Genomic DNA, 16,278 nt, shown 5'->3' with positions numbered 1-16,278 from the left:
TGACCAAAACATCCATTTAAGTATTTCGTCTACACAATAACAATAGGTAACATTGACAATAAATTTCATATGAAGTAGATTGATTCTTGCAAGTATTTTAAAAATCCTCCGTTCTTATCATGTATGATTCGTGTATTTGTAGCAACGCATACATGCTTCTACTGTATTTCTATTTAAGATAATGGGGATCCACCGTCAGCAACCTTAGGTGGGTTTTTCAATACGAAAGCTCATAGCCAAGGTAAGCAGGCATAGCACTGGGGCCAACAGAACGTTTCGAACCAAATTTACATGTGCAACTCGTGTAATTTGAAGGCAAAAAATGATGTATTCCATGCCTATAAATACTCATCTGTTCTATATTATAAAATATTTTAGGTTTATCTAGACTCAACCATAAATATATGTATCAAAATTCATTAGCAATAAAGATTAATTTATTTTATAATATAAAATGGATAAAATAAGACCAAACCTATATAAATAAGGCAAAACTTATTGCTGTATCTGTTATTTCAACTTATTTACCAAATTAGTGTCGTAGATTATTCATTCCATGCTTCTAAATTTTTTTCTCACATAACTTTTTCCTGCGTCGCTTAGAATGCTCATTTTATTCCTATAATCAAGTTATAACCGGTGACAATAGTCAATAATCTTTTTTTTTTTCCGAACTATACCAGGGCAGCCGAGCCTCTCGGGCTCGTCGGGTGGTTACGCCATAAAACTTAATTCTATTTGATGAATTGGAAATATAATTTTTTTTAGCATGCTGTAGAGTACTCCCTCCGGTGGCTTTTACACCGTTGACTTTTTTAATTTACGTTTGACCCTTCGTCTTATTTAAAAGTTTTGTTCAAATATACAAAATTATAAATCATACTTAAAATACTTTAGTAATAAATTAAATCATAATAAAATAGTCAATAATTATATAAATTTTTTAAATAAGACGAATGATCAAGCATAGCTCAAAAAGTCAACGGCATAAAAAAATCGGAGGAAGTATTTTTTTTTCTTGTGAATAGGGTTGAAAGTGATTCGGAATTTCCGTCCGACCGGGTCATTTTTCGGATTCGGATAGCTTCGGTCGGATAGTTCCGGAAATTTTCAGATTCGGAATCGAATTCGGTTTTTTTTTCTTTGGATACGGAAACGAATACGGTAAGGGTGATATCCATCCGATTCGGAAAATGGTTGGATATTATCAGGATTTTTTTCGGATATCCGGACCAGTGCATCGACCATTCAATCCAATCAACTCAATCTAAAGAAGTCCATCCTAACGGCTCAACCAGTGTTAACCATAACTAACTGGCTTCAAGCATTCTAAACGTTCTTGGCCCTACAACCGCCACAAATGTTTGTTTTATTGTATTAGTAATTACTTATATTTAAAAATATTTATGAGTTATATACATATATTAAAAATTAACAAGTTATATTTTTTAATGATCTGTGAAGCTTAGTTTAAGAGATTTCTATATTCTGATTATTATTTGTTTCTATTCGTATTCATTCCGTATTTGTATTCGATAATATTCGATTTCGTTTTCATATTCGATTTTCTGATTCCAATTTCAAAAAAAATATAAAAACAAATATGATATAACTAGTTTTCAGTCTTATTCGATCCGTTTTCCTCGGAAGCTACAGGACGACACGCATAGCTAGAGGTTGTTTAGATGGGGCTAAACATTTTTGCCCCATGTCACATCGGATGTTTGGATACTAATTTAAAGTATTAAATATAGACTAATAAAAAACTAATTTCATAAGTGAGTGGTAATCCGCGAGACAAATTTTTTAAGCCTAATTAATCCATAATTATATCATATTTACTGTAGCATCACATAGGCTAATTATAGATTAATTAGGCTCAATAGATTCGTCTCGTGAATTAGTTCAAGATTATAGATAAGTTTTATTAACAGTTTACGTTTAATATTTATAATAAACGTCTAAACATTCGATTAGACAAGAGACAAAAATAAGTGCCTTGTCACATACACCACCTTAGTTACAGAGGATACATGACGACGCAAACGCCGTAGATCTTTGTTTCTTTTACCGGATCGTGCCTCAGGAGTCATGAACAGCAGCGAACGCGCGGGGAGCCACATGTTGAGAAACAGAAAAAGCTGGCGATGGAGGGAGGGCCGAGATCGCGAGCGCGACGCGCGTGAGAGGGACGGGAGGGACGGCAAGTGGGCGGCACAAGGCAAGGCAGAGGCACAGCGGTGGTAGCAGCAGTAGTAGTAGTGGTCTAGTGGCTGGCTGGCGCTCTGCCGCCCGCGCAGCCACAAGCCACGCTGCCTCGATACGTCGGTACGGATACGACTACGGATACACGATACGATAATATTGGAATACGATGTTTTCCCATAAACATAAACATAGATATGGGAATACGTAAATATGTATATATATATAATTAAAAATACAATAATTTTAAATATGGAATGTGAAAAAAAATTAGCAGCACAACTGCACAACATCTTCAAGCCACCATTCACTAAATCACCAATGCACAAGTCACAAATCAATACTAAAAAATCTCAGTAAGTCAACAATGCATAAATAAGTCCATGACTTTAAATTTAACTCAATAAGTAGATAGCAAGACTAGATAAATTAAATTCAACTCACAATAGCAGCATTCAAAATGCTCCTTACATCCCCTCCTATTGCTGAACCACTCTCACTAGTATTATCAGTACGACTGCTAGCACTGTCACTAGCATTCATGCTATTACTTCTAAAATCAATTTAATCTACTAAAGCAGATAGAAATGTACTGAGAAATAGTGTCGATTTTGTTATATCGGAGCCGTATCGATGTTTATTTTAATTATTTGATAAAGAAAAAATAGGGGATACGTACGGATACATATCCGGCTGTATCCCGCGCGTATTCGTATCCGACCTCTAGATACGAATACGCTGGTCAGGGACGTAGCGTAGGCCACAAGCGCACCACGTCGTCCGTCTCCCTCTTCCATCTCCCTGCTCCCCCCCCCCCCCCCCTCTCCTCTCCTCTCCCTCCCAACCAAACGCACGGCCAAGAGACCGGCGCTGCGCCACCACCCACACACCCCCACCCACCCCACCGCGCCACACCACATCACGCTCGCAACTCGCGAGCCAGAGACTCTGAGGCCGCCCGCCGACGCCGACGCCGACCGCCGCACCGCCCGTCCGTTTCCCCTCTATGGTCTCCGCCAACCAGCCGCCGCCCGACGCGGCCGGGGCGGCCTCCGGGGAGGACGCCAGCAAGAAGGTGCGGAAGCCGTACACCATCACCAAGTCGCGCGAGAGCTGGACGGAGCAGGAGCACGACAAGTTCCTTGAGGCCCTCCAGCTGTAAGCAATCGCAAAACTACTGCCTTTTCTCCTTTTTCTCCTCATCTTTTGGCACCCAACTTGATGCGCGCTTTGCTCTGAAGTTTGGAATTGTGCGTTCTTTGAAGTAAAGATATAATCTCTTTCTAGCCTTTTTGATGCGTCCGATAGGTTACGATGAATTTTGGGTCTTGTGTGTTGTTGATATGAAATAGTAGCACAATAGCTGGCTTAATTTGTTTTATGTAAAAAAAAAACTTGTTTGCTCGATTGTTGGTTCATTTAGTTTTTAAATTTGGCCTTGGGGTAGCATATTGAGAGATTACTATTGATGCAATTTTTATAGATTTATTGCGTCTATTGAGAGGAAACTGTGGTTGCAGAATTTCAATAAGCCGTTGTTGTGCATAAGGACAATAGTCAGTACTACAAGTACAACTTTTAGGCAAAGAGCAAATCTAACCATGCAATTTGTAAATGATATCAATTGAAATAATACAAACTACAGTTCTTTGTGTTCATCTAGTGATGTTATTTGTCCTGGTAGGGGCGTAGGGCGATATCTTAAGGCCTCAAATCATTCGTTCTCATATTTAGCCTAAAGTCACAACTTACAGATTAGTACGGAACAGTATCCACGATTCTCTGCTTCATGATTGTGGTGTTATAAACTTATAGTACTTCGTTTTTCTTTGATCTGGTTGAATACACCTAAATTATTGCACAGTTTAGTAATCATAATTAGCATGAAAGGTTCCGACATGTTGGCCCCCCATATTCTTATATCACCTTATGTCCAGACCACCATTACTTCTGCACTACATGTTCTTTCAGGGTGTATGAGTGCTATTTGCATATGATTTCCAATAATGTTGTTTGTAACCCAAGAATACAGCATCTGCTGTTGTCGAAGACAAGTATCAGTACCAAAGATTTGATATCCAATTGCAGGACTGTCTTTTTGCATGTGATATTTATGTGTAAAACCTTGTTTCTTTTCAGCTTTGATCGTGATTGGAAAAAGATAGAAGCTTTTGTTGGATCAAAGACTGTTATTCAGGTACACAAAAGATAGATGGAAAAGGGGATATCACCAGTCTAAGAATACTGGCAAACAAGCCACTTTATCCTATGGAGTAATGAATCAAGTGAATTGCTTCATCAAATTTCATAACAAACCTAGCAGAACGGAACACCTTACTAGTTGAGTTATGTTGTTATTAAACAACAAACAGAGTTTTGTTTGCCTGTGGCCATGGGTTTAAGCCCCTTTTATTCCCACAATCAAAGACTTCCAAACATTACACACAGTCAACTCTCCTATGAAATCATTTTTGTTTGGCTCGCTGGCTTGATTTTGCAGATTAGGAGCCACGCACAGAAGTATTTTCTGAAGGTTCAGAAAAATGGAACAAGTGAGCATGTCCCGCCTCCGCGACCAAAGCGTAAAGCTGCTCATCCATACCCTCAGAAGGCCTCCAAAAATGGTAGATTCATAAACATCGCCTATATCATCAGTACCCCTTATCCTAAACATTTCTTCAATATTTATCGTCGTCTTGCAGAACCAGGCTATACCCTGAAGACAGAATCATCTTCCATGCTTAGGAACTCAGGCATGAATGCAACTGTTTCATCATGGACACACAATTCAATCCCACCAATTGTAGCCTCATCCATGGTGAAAGGTTTGTTGTCCGAGGTACCTCTTCCCTGTAAATATTCAAATGCAATATCCATCAGCTAATCCTTATCTTCTTTCACTCAGAAGATTTAGGTGCTGGAGCAATGGGCCCCAATAATTTTTGTTCTAGCAGTACTGAAGGCCCTCCAAGGGCATGGCAACCTGGTGAAACCAACGATCAGATTAATCAAGTTCTGTCACTCCGCCGTTAGTACCTCTTAAGACTTTTGATAGTTATATTATTCTGCATATTGATTCATCATTGCCATCGTTATTATTTCTATGGCTTCTGTTTGATCTTTCTCTTTGTGCACCTCTTTTGTTTCAATCTTTATAACACTTCTTTAGAATAACAATAATCAATGGTCCAAAAAAAAAATAACCACCAAGAAATTGCCAAGTCTTCTTGAGGTGTTTTGGGACTCAAAGGTAGTATATAGATTTGGTCAGTATCAATATTGAAGTTTCTGTCTTCAACCAATGCTTTATTTACAGGATTCTAAATTCCAGATTAGCATTCTAAGCTTTTTTAACTTACTTATTTTAAATTTTGATGCAGTTATGCCAGATTTTGCACAAGTGTATAGCTTCCTGGGCAGCGTTTTTGATCCAAGCACAAGTGGCCATTTACAGAAACTAAAGGAGATGAATCCAATTGATGTTGAGACGGTATGCACATCATGGATAAACATTGTTGATTTGTTGTACTCATTTAAAGTATAATTGCTTTCGACAAATCAAGACAGCGGAAACACAAGCATAAAGAACGTTATTTTTATGTTTAGTTAGCATTTTGGACTGTCTTTGTTATTTTTGTTGAAACCAACAGAAGGCATGCTTTTTATAATTTTCTTTACAGATAATTGTCAAAGTCTTGACATTTCTCCAACTGACTTATGTGTCCTATTTTGTCCTTTAGGCACTGTTGTTGATGAGAAATCTCTCCATCAATCTGACTAGTCCTGATTTTGAAGATCAAGTAAGTAGTTCTCAGCAATCAGCATACCTCTAAAATTGAGTTCAGCTGTGTACTATTGTTATTTCCTTCAGAAGAGAGAAAATGCATTTTTGATTTGGAAGATGCCTGCATATGGTTGTCCATGTTCATGTTTACAGAAATCGTTCCATGTGATAGAATTCAGGCATTTTTTGTTTGCTGCGTTTTTCCATGTTTGCCTTTTTCTATGTGATACTTTTTAATCATTATTTTGAAACATGTAAAAGGTAATGTTAGCACCACATTAATACATTATACATGTGTTTGTTGTATGCTAACAGTTATTATGTACTGTGGTTTGGATGTAAGCAGCTTGGAAAATCCCATAAATGCATGTATGATGAGCATCCATTTCTGAATTTTGACAATATGTTCTATAAATTTCAGAATTTGTTTTTTCTGTATAAATAAACTACGCATGATTCCAGAAGAACGTTCATCCCTTACTGGACTTAGGTGTCTGTGTTCACATTCTGTGCTTCTAGCAGGGTTTGCTCATTTGCCATGGTTTCTGGTACTGCCTGTGCAGAATGGCTGGAATGTACGGGCAGCTATCAGAAAATGTGTGTAAAGTCACCATATTTTAGCAAACTTTTGAAACTGTCAGAAATTTTGGTATGTACCAATATCCAATTTTCTTCAGTAGAGCAGGTCTTAAGTTTAAACCCTTCTCTTGTGGTTGTAGCACATAATTGAGATAATGTATATAAGCCATAATATTATGAAGTATGAGAACGCCCAATTTTTTTTAAAAAAAGAACGGTTGATACCAGATTGATTTTGTCTCAAAAGAGTTACTCAACACTGAAAAAAATAGCTTTATTTATTATGTTGGGCATGATATGCACCATAGAAATTGGAAGTAGGATGTCATTTACATTGCCACACAAATCATGTATTCAGCATGGTTCCATTACTTAATTAGAGCATAATTTATGTTCTTCTGAAAAACATCAACTAACTTGCATCTATGAAATTTATTATAGAGGAAGTTGCTATCTTCATATAGTTCCACATCTGATGGGATTGAGCTAGGAAGCACCAGAAGCTCAGTTCTTGCTGATAGACCGTTGAGCGCTCCATTCATGTAAGGCTTGCATCCTTTTGCTTCTGCTTTTATATCTGTAATTCCCTGAGAATTGAGGAGCATCCAATTATTACAGGATTAAGAGCGAATAGTGGTGAGAAAGTGAGAAGTCTCTTCCATGGCCAAATCGGCTAAAAGGTGCTGAGAAGTCTCTCCACCTATAATTTCGGCTCGTCAGTCACTGTGGGCTTGGTGAATCACTAAGGAAGGCACTTGCACCATTGTATTCCTAGCTGGCTTCAAGCCTTCGACTGTAGAACGTGTAAGGGTGCAACCATGTACAGCAGGCTTGCACGGGTGAGATCTGTCTATAGCAGTAATGCGGTATAGCCTAATGTGTATATATGTTAGCCCTGAAGCGTGTAGCTTTCCTCCCCCCAATACCTTTGTCGCCTTGGCTCGCAAATCTTGCTTCAGTTAAAAGGCTGTTGTTAGTAATGGGAAATGGAAAGGAAATTTTGAGTGATGCTGGTTGCTCCCCTTTTCCTCCATTAAGCTCAGCTGGTGATAGCATTTTCGTTTCTGTCATCTGGCACGGCAGGGCACCACCCCAAGTGACCATGGCATTGCAAGATGCAGAATGCTCCATCTGATAAGATGTGTAAAGTGCTTTCAGTTGAGGTGATTCTTGTGCTGTAAAGCGGCTTATCTTCCACTATGTAAATCATGCTCATGCTCGATGTATCATGTATGATTCTTGGAAAGTCTGGATGCCAATATGACTTGTGCACTTTCCATATAAGTTATCTATGGTGAAAAAGACCAAATGTGCTATTGTAACGAGTGAAAACTTCGGATCCTTGGAAATTCTGGGTGCAAATACGACTACAGACTACTCCAATGTCATGCTGCATTTTGCTTCGGTTCAGAGTTCTTTCTTTTTTCTTTTGTAATCAATCTATTTAACCTGGCAAGTGGCTTCCATAGTTAGCCTAGTAACGTGGTTGTCTTAGTGAACTGAGTGAGCATTATAAGAACAGATGGGCTTGTTTATTCCAACGTGTTGACTATATTTCTTCCTTCAAGGTTTGAAAATCTCTGACCTAATGGTGATTGGTAGGTAAACACTAATAAACGGTAAATACCAGGCATTCGGTCATACCAAGAATTTTGGTTCGGTACATTAAAAGTTTCGGCCGTCTAAAAAACGAAATGCATTGCACAATAATGAAGAAGATCAAGCTATTTGGTTTCGATAGTTTCGGTTCGATATTCATGACTGAAACGACCAACAGATTTGAGAAGGTCAAATAAAATGTAGACGTAGTGGAGGAGGTGCTGTCATTTATCAACTGAAATGATAATTGCAGGTGAGACTGTGAGAGACTAAAGTAGAGAAATGCATTCTATAGTGTTATATTTGAGGTGAGTGATGTCATGCTATAGTGTTATAGCGTCAGCTTGGTTAATCTAGCGCCTTAAATTTCGAATTTTAAATTTTAAATTTAAAGCTGATTTTAGGGGGGTTTTTAACTGAAGTTTATTTTTTAGTTTTAACTTTTAGATTGCTAAGAATACATATATAAAAGTTATATTTCCAATTTATTTTTCATTGGCAAAAATGTCGTACAATCACTTGTAGACTTATGGTTCAATTATTCGAATTAAATTCTGTTAGTTTAAACAGTAACCAAAATATTCTGTTTCAGTCAGTTTTTATTCCATCAATTATAAACTGAATACCTATAATAGAGAAGATTAACAAGTGAAAATTAAGAAAAAGTTTTTTTTTTCACTGAGGGAGTATATATATAAGAGCCGCCTGTCACGGTATGGCATCTCCGACGCCAGATGCTCGTCTCGCCGTCCCCTTGCCGCAAATAGCTCCGGCCTTCCGGCGCACACAAAAAAAGACAGCTTTTCCAGCATTCCGCAGCCGAAAAAAAAAAGGCCCAAGCTTCGCTCGGTCGCTGTGCTATCTCTCGCGACAACGCCATGGCCGCCACCGGCTCCTCTCTCTTCCTCGCCTCCCCCGTCGCCACCGCGCCGAGAGCCCGCGGCCGGTCCACGCTCTCCGCGGCTTCCCCTGCCCGCCCGTCCCTGCGCCCCCGGTCGACGGCGGTCGCGGCCGCGGTCCAGGCCGAGCACCAGCCCGCGGTCGCCGCGGCGCCGAAGCCGCCGGCGCTCCCGTTCCGCGTCGGCCACGGCTTCGACCTCCACCGCCTCGAGCCGGGCCTCCCGCTCATCATCGGGGGCATCGACATCCCGCACGACCGCGGCTGCGACGCCCACTCCGACGGTACGTGTGGTGCGGCCACTGTTGCTTCCTTCTCTCTTTTGCTGCTCTCCGCTCCTTGACTCGTTCCGTCGCTGCCCTCCCTTCGTGTGCGCAGGGGACGTGCTGCTGCACTGCGTGGTGGACGCGATTCTTGGTGCGCTCGGGCTGCCGGACATCGGGCAGATCTTCCCGGACTCCGACCCCCGCTGGAAGGGCGCCGATTCGTCGGTGTTCATGAGGGAAGCTGTGAGTTTTCTCGAGCTCTCGACCACTTTTCAGTTCATTTTGAAGGCAATTCGATTTTGTTTCTATGAGCGTGTTAGAATACCTTGGGCCATTAGGGCGGTTTAGGCTTAATTTGTGATGCTTACGCTGAATAATTTGCAGTTTATGGTCTTACTGGATTCTCGTGTCTGGTTGAATTAGTGATAGGGAAGTAAGTCTAGAATTCAAAGTGCTTGTTTACTCGCAGTCTCGCAGTGCAGAGTGTTACATGGTTCATTTTCTTGCGCTTTTACCATTTCATTTTTGCTGCATCTGCAATACTGGAACACCATAAGCATCGTTGGCTGCTTCGTCTTGACTATGGCAATTCCTGATTCATTAAGTTGTCTACGTACACATGAGTTTGACTTTCAAATATGGTCTTGGACTTTTGTGCTCTTACAGGGAAAAAGGCACTCCACGTTTTACATTTTGAACAAGGTACTTAACATGTGCTTGGAATGCTGACTGCGTGTTTTCCCTTGGACTTTTGGATAGAAAGTATCCCCATGCTTTAGAATTTGAGCTCATCATGCGATCATTTCTCTGCATGACCTCATGGGCCTTCGGGAATTGAACTTAGCTTGTGTCCTCTTTGATTTGGCATTACACAGCATTTGATCTTTTCTTAGGCTCTTAACCATCAGGCAATTGTGTAGTTATTATCCAACTGGCATAATGTTTCGTGTGTGCCTGCATGATTTTTTTTTTCTCTTGTGTTAACTTCAATGTCAAAACTGTCCACAAGATATGATCTGATGACATCATGAAGCAGAAGCTAGTTGATGTAGCTTTAGGTGGCTTCATCAGTCGTCTGATTGTAGTGCAATTTCAGGTGAAATTGATGCATGAAGCAGGCTATGAGCTGGGGAACCTTGACGCTACATTGATCTTGCAGAAACCTAAAATTAGCCCATTCAAGGAGACAATACGGTCCAACTTGTGTGACTTGCTCGGGGCGGATCCATCCGTCGTCAATCTGAAGGCCAAGACGCATGAGAAAGTTGACAGTATAGGTGAAAATAGGAGCATAGCTGCGCACACTGTGGTTCTTCTGATGCGGAAATAGGAAAATATAAGTGTTCTACAAAATACAGGATTTGAATTGTACCATAGTGAACACGTTGTCCTTATGTAAGTGGTTTATCACTATGAAATTTTAGGGTGGAAAACAATAAAACTGAATGTAGTGAAATTTTATGGATCCAGCTTGTCTCTTCGACTGCTACATAAACTTTGGTCTTACGGGACAGGAAACACATTGGGATGTTGTTATACTTCCAGATTTAAGAACCCAGCTCTCAACGGACAAACTAAAGGTCTGAAATGAGCTTGCGTTCTGTGGTCAGTATAAAGTTACCTGGCTTACTGAAGGGCAAACTGTTCAGGCCCAGCAGCACTGCAGCAGAAATTTAAATAATTCTGTGTTGACCTCAATCCGGGTAGCTCATAAAAAGCCGGATAAAGTTAAAAAACAATGTGTAACATAGATAAGCTTTTGCAGAAGTTCATACAAATGCACACGGAAAGCACCACTCAATGGCTAACAGAAGGCCCTTGTTGCTTGCAAGGCTGATCAAGGTAGCAGAAAGTAACAGGCACATCCATATATAAATATGAAGTTAGCCAAATCTGAGCCTTCTTACAACATGTATATGGACATGGTACACCCGGTCCTAGCTGCTTCCAGTAAGCACAGCAATTTTACGGCAGCAAGATTTTCAGATTTTCAGTAACATTTTTAGTGGCGTACTTATATCCCCAATTACAGCACATATCCAGAACTGCAACCGTTATGCAAATAATTACACTAAGCACACAAACATAGATTTAACTGGAACAAAATAGTACTACATCAAATCAAAGGATCATGCAATAATGCAAAACTTTGCAGAGTCCTCACCTCATATTCCGTTTTGCATTCTCCTTGCTCCCTCCGTCTTAAAATATAATACATATTTTATTTCTTTAAAACAATATTTCGATCAAATATTACTTTATTAATATATTACTTATGTGATACAATGGTGTAATTATAAGAAAACACTTTCAAATATAAATATAATAATAACAATTTTATATCATAAAATTATATCCTAATAAAATAATCTTTGATCTTTTCTAATTCAACAAAATAGACCTATATTTTAAAATGGAAGGGTACTTTTTACATGCAGCGCTCAAATTAACTTCCTTTTTCTTGGTGGTGCTCAAACTAGTATATCTGATGTAAACTCTTACTCTTTAAGTCAGTACGTAAATTACAAAAAAAAAAAAGAATCAGTTTCACAATAGCTTACACAAATCAAGTATACGAGTCTATGAAGACATCAACTAATTACACTCACTATACTCGATTGATGAACATCACCAGCTACATCTGCCATGTGTTTGTTCATACTGTACAATGCTGCATATATTTGCTCAGAGTCACGATGCCTTGTATCAGCTACCACAAACTTAAAACCTTCAACCCCTCCTACATCGACAAAACTCCACCCGGTCTCCTTTTTCAAGCCAATTCTCTTCATTTCAGTCCTGACCTTTGCAGAGTCTTTCCATCTCCCAACCGAGGCATAGATATTTGACAAGGAGACTCTCCATATGTCACTCTCCGGTTCCAAGACTGACAATTCTTTAGCAGTCTTTTCTGCAAGATCAACGTTCCCATACAGACAGCAAGCAGCCAGAAGAGGTCCCCAAATGGATGAGTCGGGATAAAGAGGCATGTCCCTGATAAATTGCTCTGCCACAGCAAATCTCCCAGATCTTCCAAGCAGATCAACTACAGAAGCATAATGATCCATGCTAGGTTCAATTCCATGCTCATTTTTCATGCTTTCAAAGCATCTGTAGCCTTCTGAAACCAAACCAGAGTGACTGCAAGCCGATATCAAACTGGTAAATGTGATAGCATTGGGTGAATGTGTTCCATCATTCTGCAGCTCATTAAAAATTCTTAGAGATGATAGGCCATCGCCATGCATCCCATAGGCATTGATCATTGAGTTCCATGAAACAATGTCCTTAACATCCATCCGCTCAAATATCTGCTGAGAGAAATCAATTCTTCCCAACTTAGCATACATGCTAATCAGAGCATTACAGATTGAAACATCATAAAGAGATCCAGATTTTATAATGTATCCATGGAACATCTGCCCTTGCTGCAGTAATCCAGCATTAGAACATGCCTGTACTATGCTCAAGACCGTGACAACATCAGGCATAAGCCCACCACCACCATGAAGGATGCTGAAAAGCTCCACGGCTTCATTCACATTATCATTCTTTGCCAGACATGAGATCAAGGTGTTCCACGAAACAATATCCTTATCTTTCATGCCTTTGAACACCACATATGCTGCATCAACTTGCTCAAATCTAGCATACATGCCCATCAGGCAGTTCTCAATGCTAACGCTTGGGAAAGCATTTGTTTTAATCAAGCGTGCATGGATTCCCTTCCCATACTTCAAGGATCCTGAAACAGTACAGCCATAAAGAAGCGCAGAAAGAACATCAGCATTAGAGCATACATTTCCTCTTCTCAGGTACAAATCCTTAAAAAGACCTGTGGCCTCCTCAACAAATTCATTCTTAGCGTACATCACGATGAGAGAATCCACAACTGACACATCGTTCTTGAGCCCCAACAGAACAACAAGCGCGTGCAATGAACTGAACAATCCTGACTCCCCCATCAAAGAGCACGCCTGAATAATACTCAGCATTGTAACGTTGTTGGGTAGGACATTATCCTCCAGCATCATCACGAACACGTCGAGAGCCTCTGCTAGCATCCCATTAAGCACGCAACCTGAAACCAGCGCAGTCCAAGAAACTACATCCCTGAAATCCAATCCAAGAAGCAGCTCTTCTGCGCTCACCACATCCCCAACCTTGGCGTACATATTGACCAACGAGCCAACCACAAACGAGTCACTGCAAAACCCACTCGCCACGAGGTGGCCATGCACCATCCTTCCCAGCCTCGCGTCCCTCGCCAGCCCACAAGCCTGCAGGAGAGCGGCCGCCGTGAACTCGTTGGGGCGGAGGCCACCGTCCTCGTCGGCATCATGGGTCAGCATGTCCACATAGGCGCGGACGGCGTCCAGGGGCGCGCCGAGGCGACAGTGAGCGGACACGAGGGAGGCGCAGGTGGCGGCGTCGCGGCGGGGCATTTCGTCGAGCAGGCGGAGCGCGTCGGGGAGGAGGCCGCATTGGAGGTAGGCGTGAAGGAGAGAGTTCGACGCGGTGAGAGGCTGGGGAGGGTCGAGCGCCCCGGACTTGAGGAGGGCGGCGTGGAGCGCGGAGGTGAGCTGCGCATCCCGCCGGTCCGCGGCCCCGCGGAGGAGGCTGACGGGTACGGGAGCGGTGGTGGCGCGCCGAGGAGTAAGAGGCGGTGGGGACGAAGGGGAGAGCGAGAGCATCTGAGCGGCTGAGCCTAGGAGTGACCCGTCCCCCCAATGGATGGAGTAGCGTATCGCCTTGCTAATCTTTTCGCGGACATATACGAGTGCACGGTGCACCGGCTATGATCCGTTTTTATTTCTTTCAAGATGATGCTCCGTCGATCTAAAATAAATTTATTTTTTATTTTTTATCTATAATATTCAACTCTATGTCTTATTTAAAAAAATTACGTATAATATTTTTGTTTTTATTAGATAATAAATCATGAATAATACTTTATGTGTGACTATTTTTCTAATTTCTTGAAAATTTTCAAATAAGATGGATGATTAAATGCTAAACACGAAAACCAAAGGTTTGCCTTTTTTAAGGGAAGAAGGAAGTATTTTAATACGTAGATGGTACTGTTGATTTTTTACATGTTTAAACATTCATCTGTTTTAAAATTTTTATCTAAATATATAAAAATATAAATTATTTAAATATATGTAAAAATATAAGTCACTTAAAAACACATTTAGTTATAAATCCAATCACAACAAAATAAATCATAACTATATAAATTTTCTAAATAAGACGAATGGTTAAACGTGTAACAAAAAATTAAAACAGATGAAGTATTATTTAGAATTTTTAATAAATACATAGTAATTTTAAAATAAGTCATCCAAAAACTTATTTTTAACAACAAAAATTACTGAGGCCCACACCCAAATATCCCTCTTAGTTTGAGATCCCCATGCAAGTTATTTTATTACAAATACTCCCTCCTAATTCAGTTTGGTTTGATAATGCCCCTATCACGTATTCTTGTGGTTATTTTCTATAAGTTCTATACATGACCTAGTTAACGCATATTATGGTCAATGTGATTATAAAACCTACTACATCGGTTGAGCTCGGTAAGCATTTATCACTCCCAAAACAGCCGGTAACCACCACTGTATCACAGTTGCCGCAGTTTTCAATCAAACTGTTGAGGCGCAGTAGAGATTACCGGCAGTTTAGTTTGAACGAAATTTGGTTGAATTCTATTTTCTTGGAAAATGTGAAAAAAATCAGAAAAATTCATGTTAACATAGTTGTTAAGGAATTTGGTGAAGAAATTTTGCGAAAATAACCTTGGTAGGATCAAATTCTATGCCAAAACCATCAAAATTAGAGAAAATGAATAAAAGTATTGAGGAAGGTATTATTCAGTCAGGCTTATCTATCATGGACACTAACATTTATGCTAATTGATATTGTAGTATAGTACATGCATGAGTTTCAAGTATCAATTGTGTTGTATATTGATCTGTCAATCTCGAGAAATTGCAATTTATAATTGCTTGAATGTCAAACATTTAGCAAGGCCATGCCGAAATTTTCATTTAGCAACTAATTTGTCCTATATTTACCAAATGTATCATAGCATTTCCTTCCAATTTTCCATAATTTCTTAGTTATTTTAGTTTTTATTTTTTATATTTTTCTCTGAAACAATATGATGTAGCCCCCCCCCCCCCAACTGCACAGTAACCACTCAAACCGTGTGGTTACAGCGAGAAAAACACGGATTTGAATTTAGATTTTTGAAATGTGAATATGTGGTCGTTTTCACTGTTACTGTTCTACCACTTAGCAATGGTTTTGGCTCCCACGGTGATGTTTAGACTATCTAGCTCCATCAACGTTGTTGCATACTCATTAAGCTCATATTCAATGTCGATGCTTGGCAATGGTATCCATAAGCATGTTTGATTTACTAACATGTTCAGGACGACTCCAAGAGATTATCTTCGTCAATATGATAACACCGGAGTAGAGTTGCCTAGCTCACTTGTGCCAAGATTGTCAAAAACAATCATGGTCATCCACTGCTTATTTGCTAGTTCTTATTATTGATAAACACAAAACAGTTAATACGTTCAACCCACTTACCCAACTGGCCAACTCATTATTCACTAGCTTCTATGGGTCAGTCTTAGACCATGCCGGAACATACCTATTCATAAGAATGTGTGAGTGGCCACAACAGATAGCAATTCAAACCAAAATAAATTAGAAGTGGTGTATTTTCAACAAATTAACTTTTAGGGGAAACCTAAATCTAAGAGTGATACTTTAGGAGTGTTTTGCAATTTTCCCGTTCGAAAATGAACCTAACTATTATGGGTGTTCTGCCACATCAATCTAGGTGACATAGCAGAAGACGACTTCCACACTTATTCACGACGAGATAATAATATTTGACCATATCAGGCAAAGTGATGGGCTAAAAAGTTAGA

At 40.0% G+C, this 16,278-nt stretch overlaps 3 protein-coding genes across 7 annotated transcripts; 2 read left to right on the top strand and 1 right to left on the bottom strand.

Annotated features, from left to right (window-relative positions):
- Window positions 1–3,026: 3,026 nt before the first annotated feature.
- LOC102713876 (protein REVEILLE 6) lies at window positions 3,027–7,890 on the top strand. Of its 5 annotated transcripts, none has more exons than XR_001549734.2 (10): window positions 3,069–3,363; window positions 4,345–4,402; window positions 4,706–4,829; window positions 4,908–5,030; window positions 5,111–5,233; window positions 5,586–5,695; window positions 5,946–6,005; window positions 6,553–6,638; window positions 7,010–7,110; window positions 7,187–7,890. XR_001549734.2 is itself a non-coding variant. In XM_006647625.3 (9 exons), exons 1-9 carry the CDS (start codon window positions 3,212–3,214, stop codon window positions 7,200–7,202), a joined length of 867 nt encoding a protein of 288 aa, XP_006647688.3. In that variant the 5' UTR covers window positions 3,027–3,211; the 3' UTR covers window positions 7,203–7,890. The 5 variants fall into 5 exon arrangements, 2 of the variants coding, with proteins under 2 accessions (XP_006647688.3, XP_015689659.2); XR_001549733.2 differs by having other exon boundaries at window positions 6,512–6,638; XR_001549732.2 differs by having other exon boundaries at window positions 6,509–6,638.
- A 1,018-nt stretch (window positions 7,891–8,908) lies between these two features.
- On the top strand, window positions 8,909–10,800 carry LOC102717874 (2-C-methyl-D-erythritol 2,4-cyclodiphosphate synthase, chloroplastic). Its single transcript, XM_015833426.2, has 3 exons — window positions 8,909–9,349; window positions 9,444–9,574; window positions 10,428–10,800. Exons 1-3 carry the CDS (start codon window positions 9,046–9,048, stop codon window positions 10,659–10,661), a joined length of 669 nt encoding a protein of 222 aa, XP_015688912.2. The 5' UTR covers window positions 8,909–9,045; the 3' UTR covers window positions 10,662–10,800.
- Window positions 10,801–11,922: 1,122 nt separating this feature from the next.
- LOC102717595 (putative pentatricopeptide repeat-containing protein At3g01580) lies at window positions 11,923–14,025 on the bottom strand. The gene has a single exon (XM_006648873.3). The coding sequence runs from the start codon at window positions 14,023–14,025 to the stop codon at window positions 11,923–11,925; it is 2,103 nt and encodes a 700-aa protein (XP_006648936.2).
- Window positions 14,026–16,278: the final 2,253 nt, after the last annotated feature.

Source organism: Oryza brachyantha, chromosome 2, assembly GCF_000231095.2.
Source record: "Oryza brachyantha chromosome 2, ObraRS2, whole genome shotgun sequence".
Classification (NCBI taxonomy): Eukaryota; Viridiplantae; Streptophyta; class Magnoliopsida; order Poales; family Poaceae; genus Oryza; species Oryza brachyantha.
This window is presented reverse-complemented; position numbering and strand designations above follow the sequence as displayed.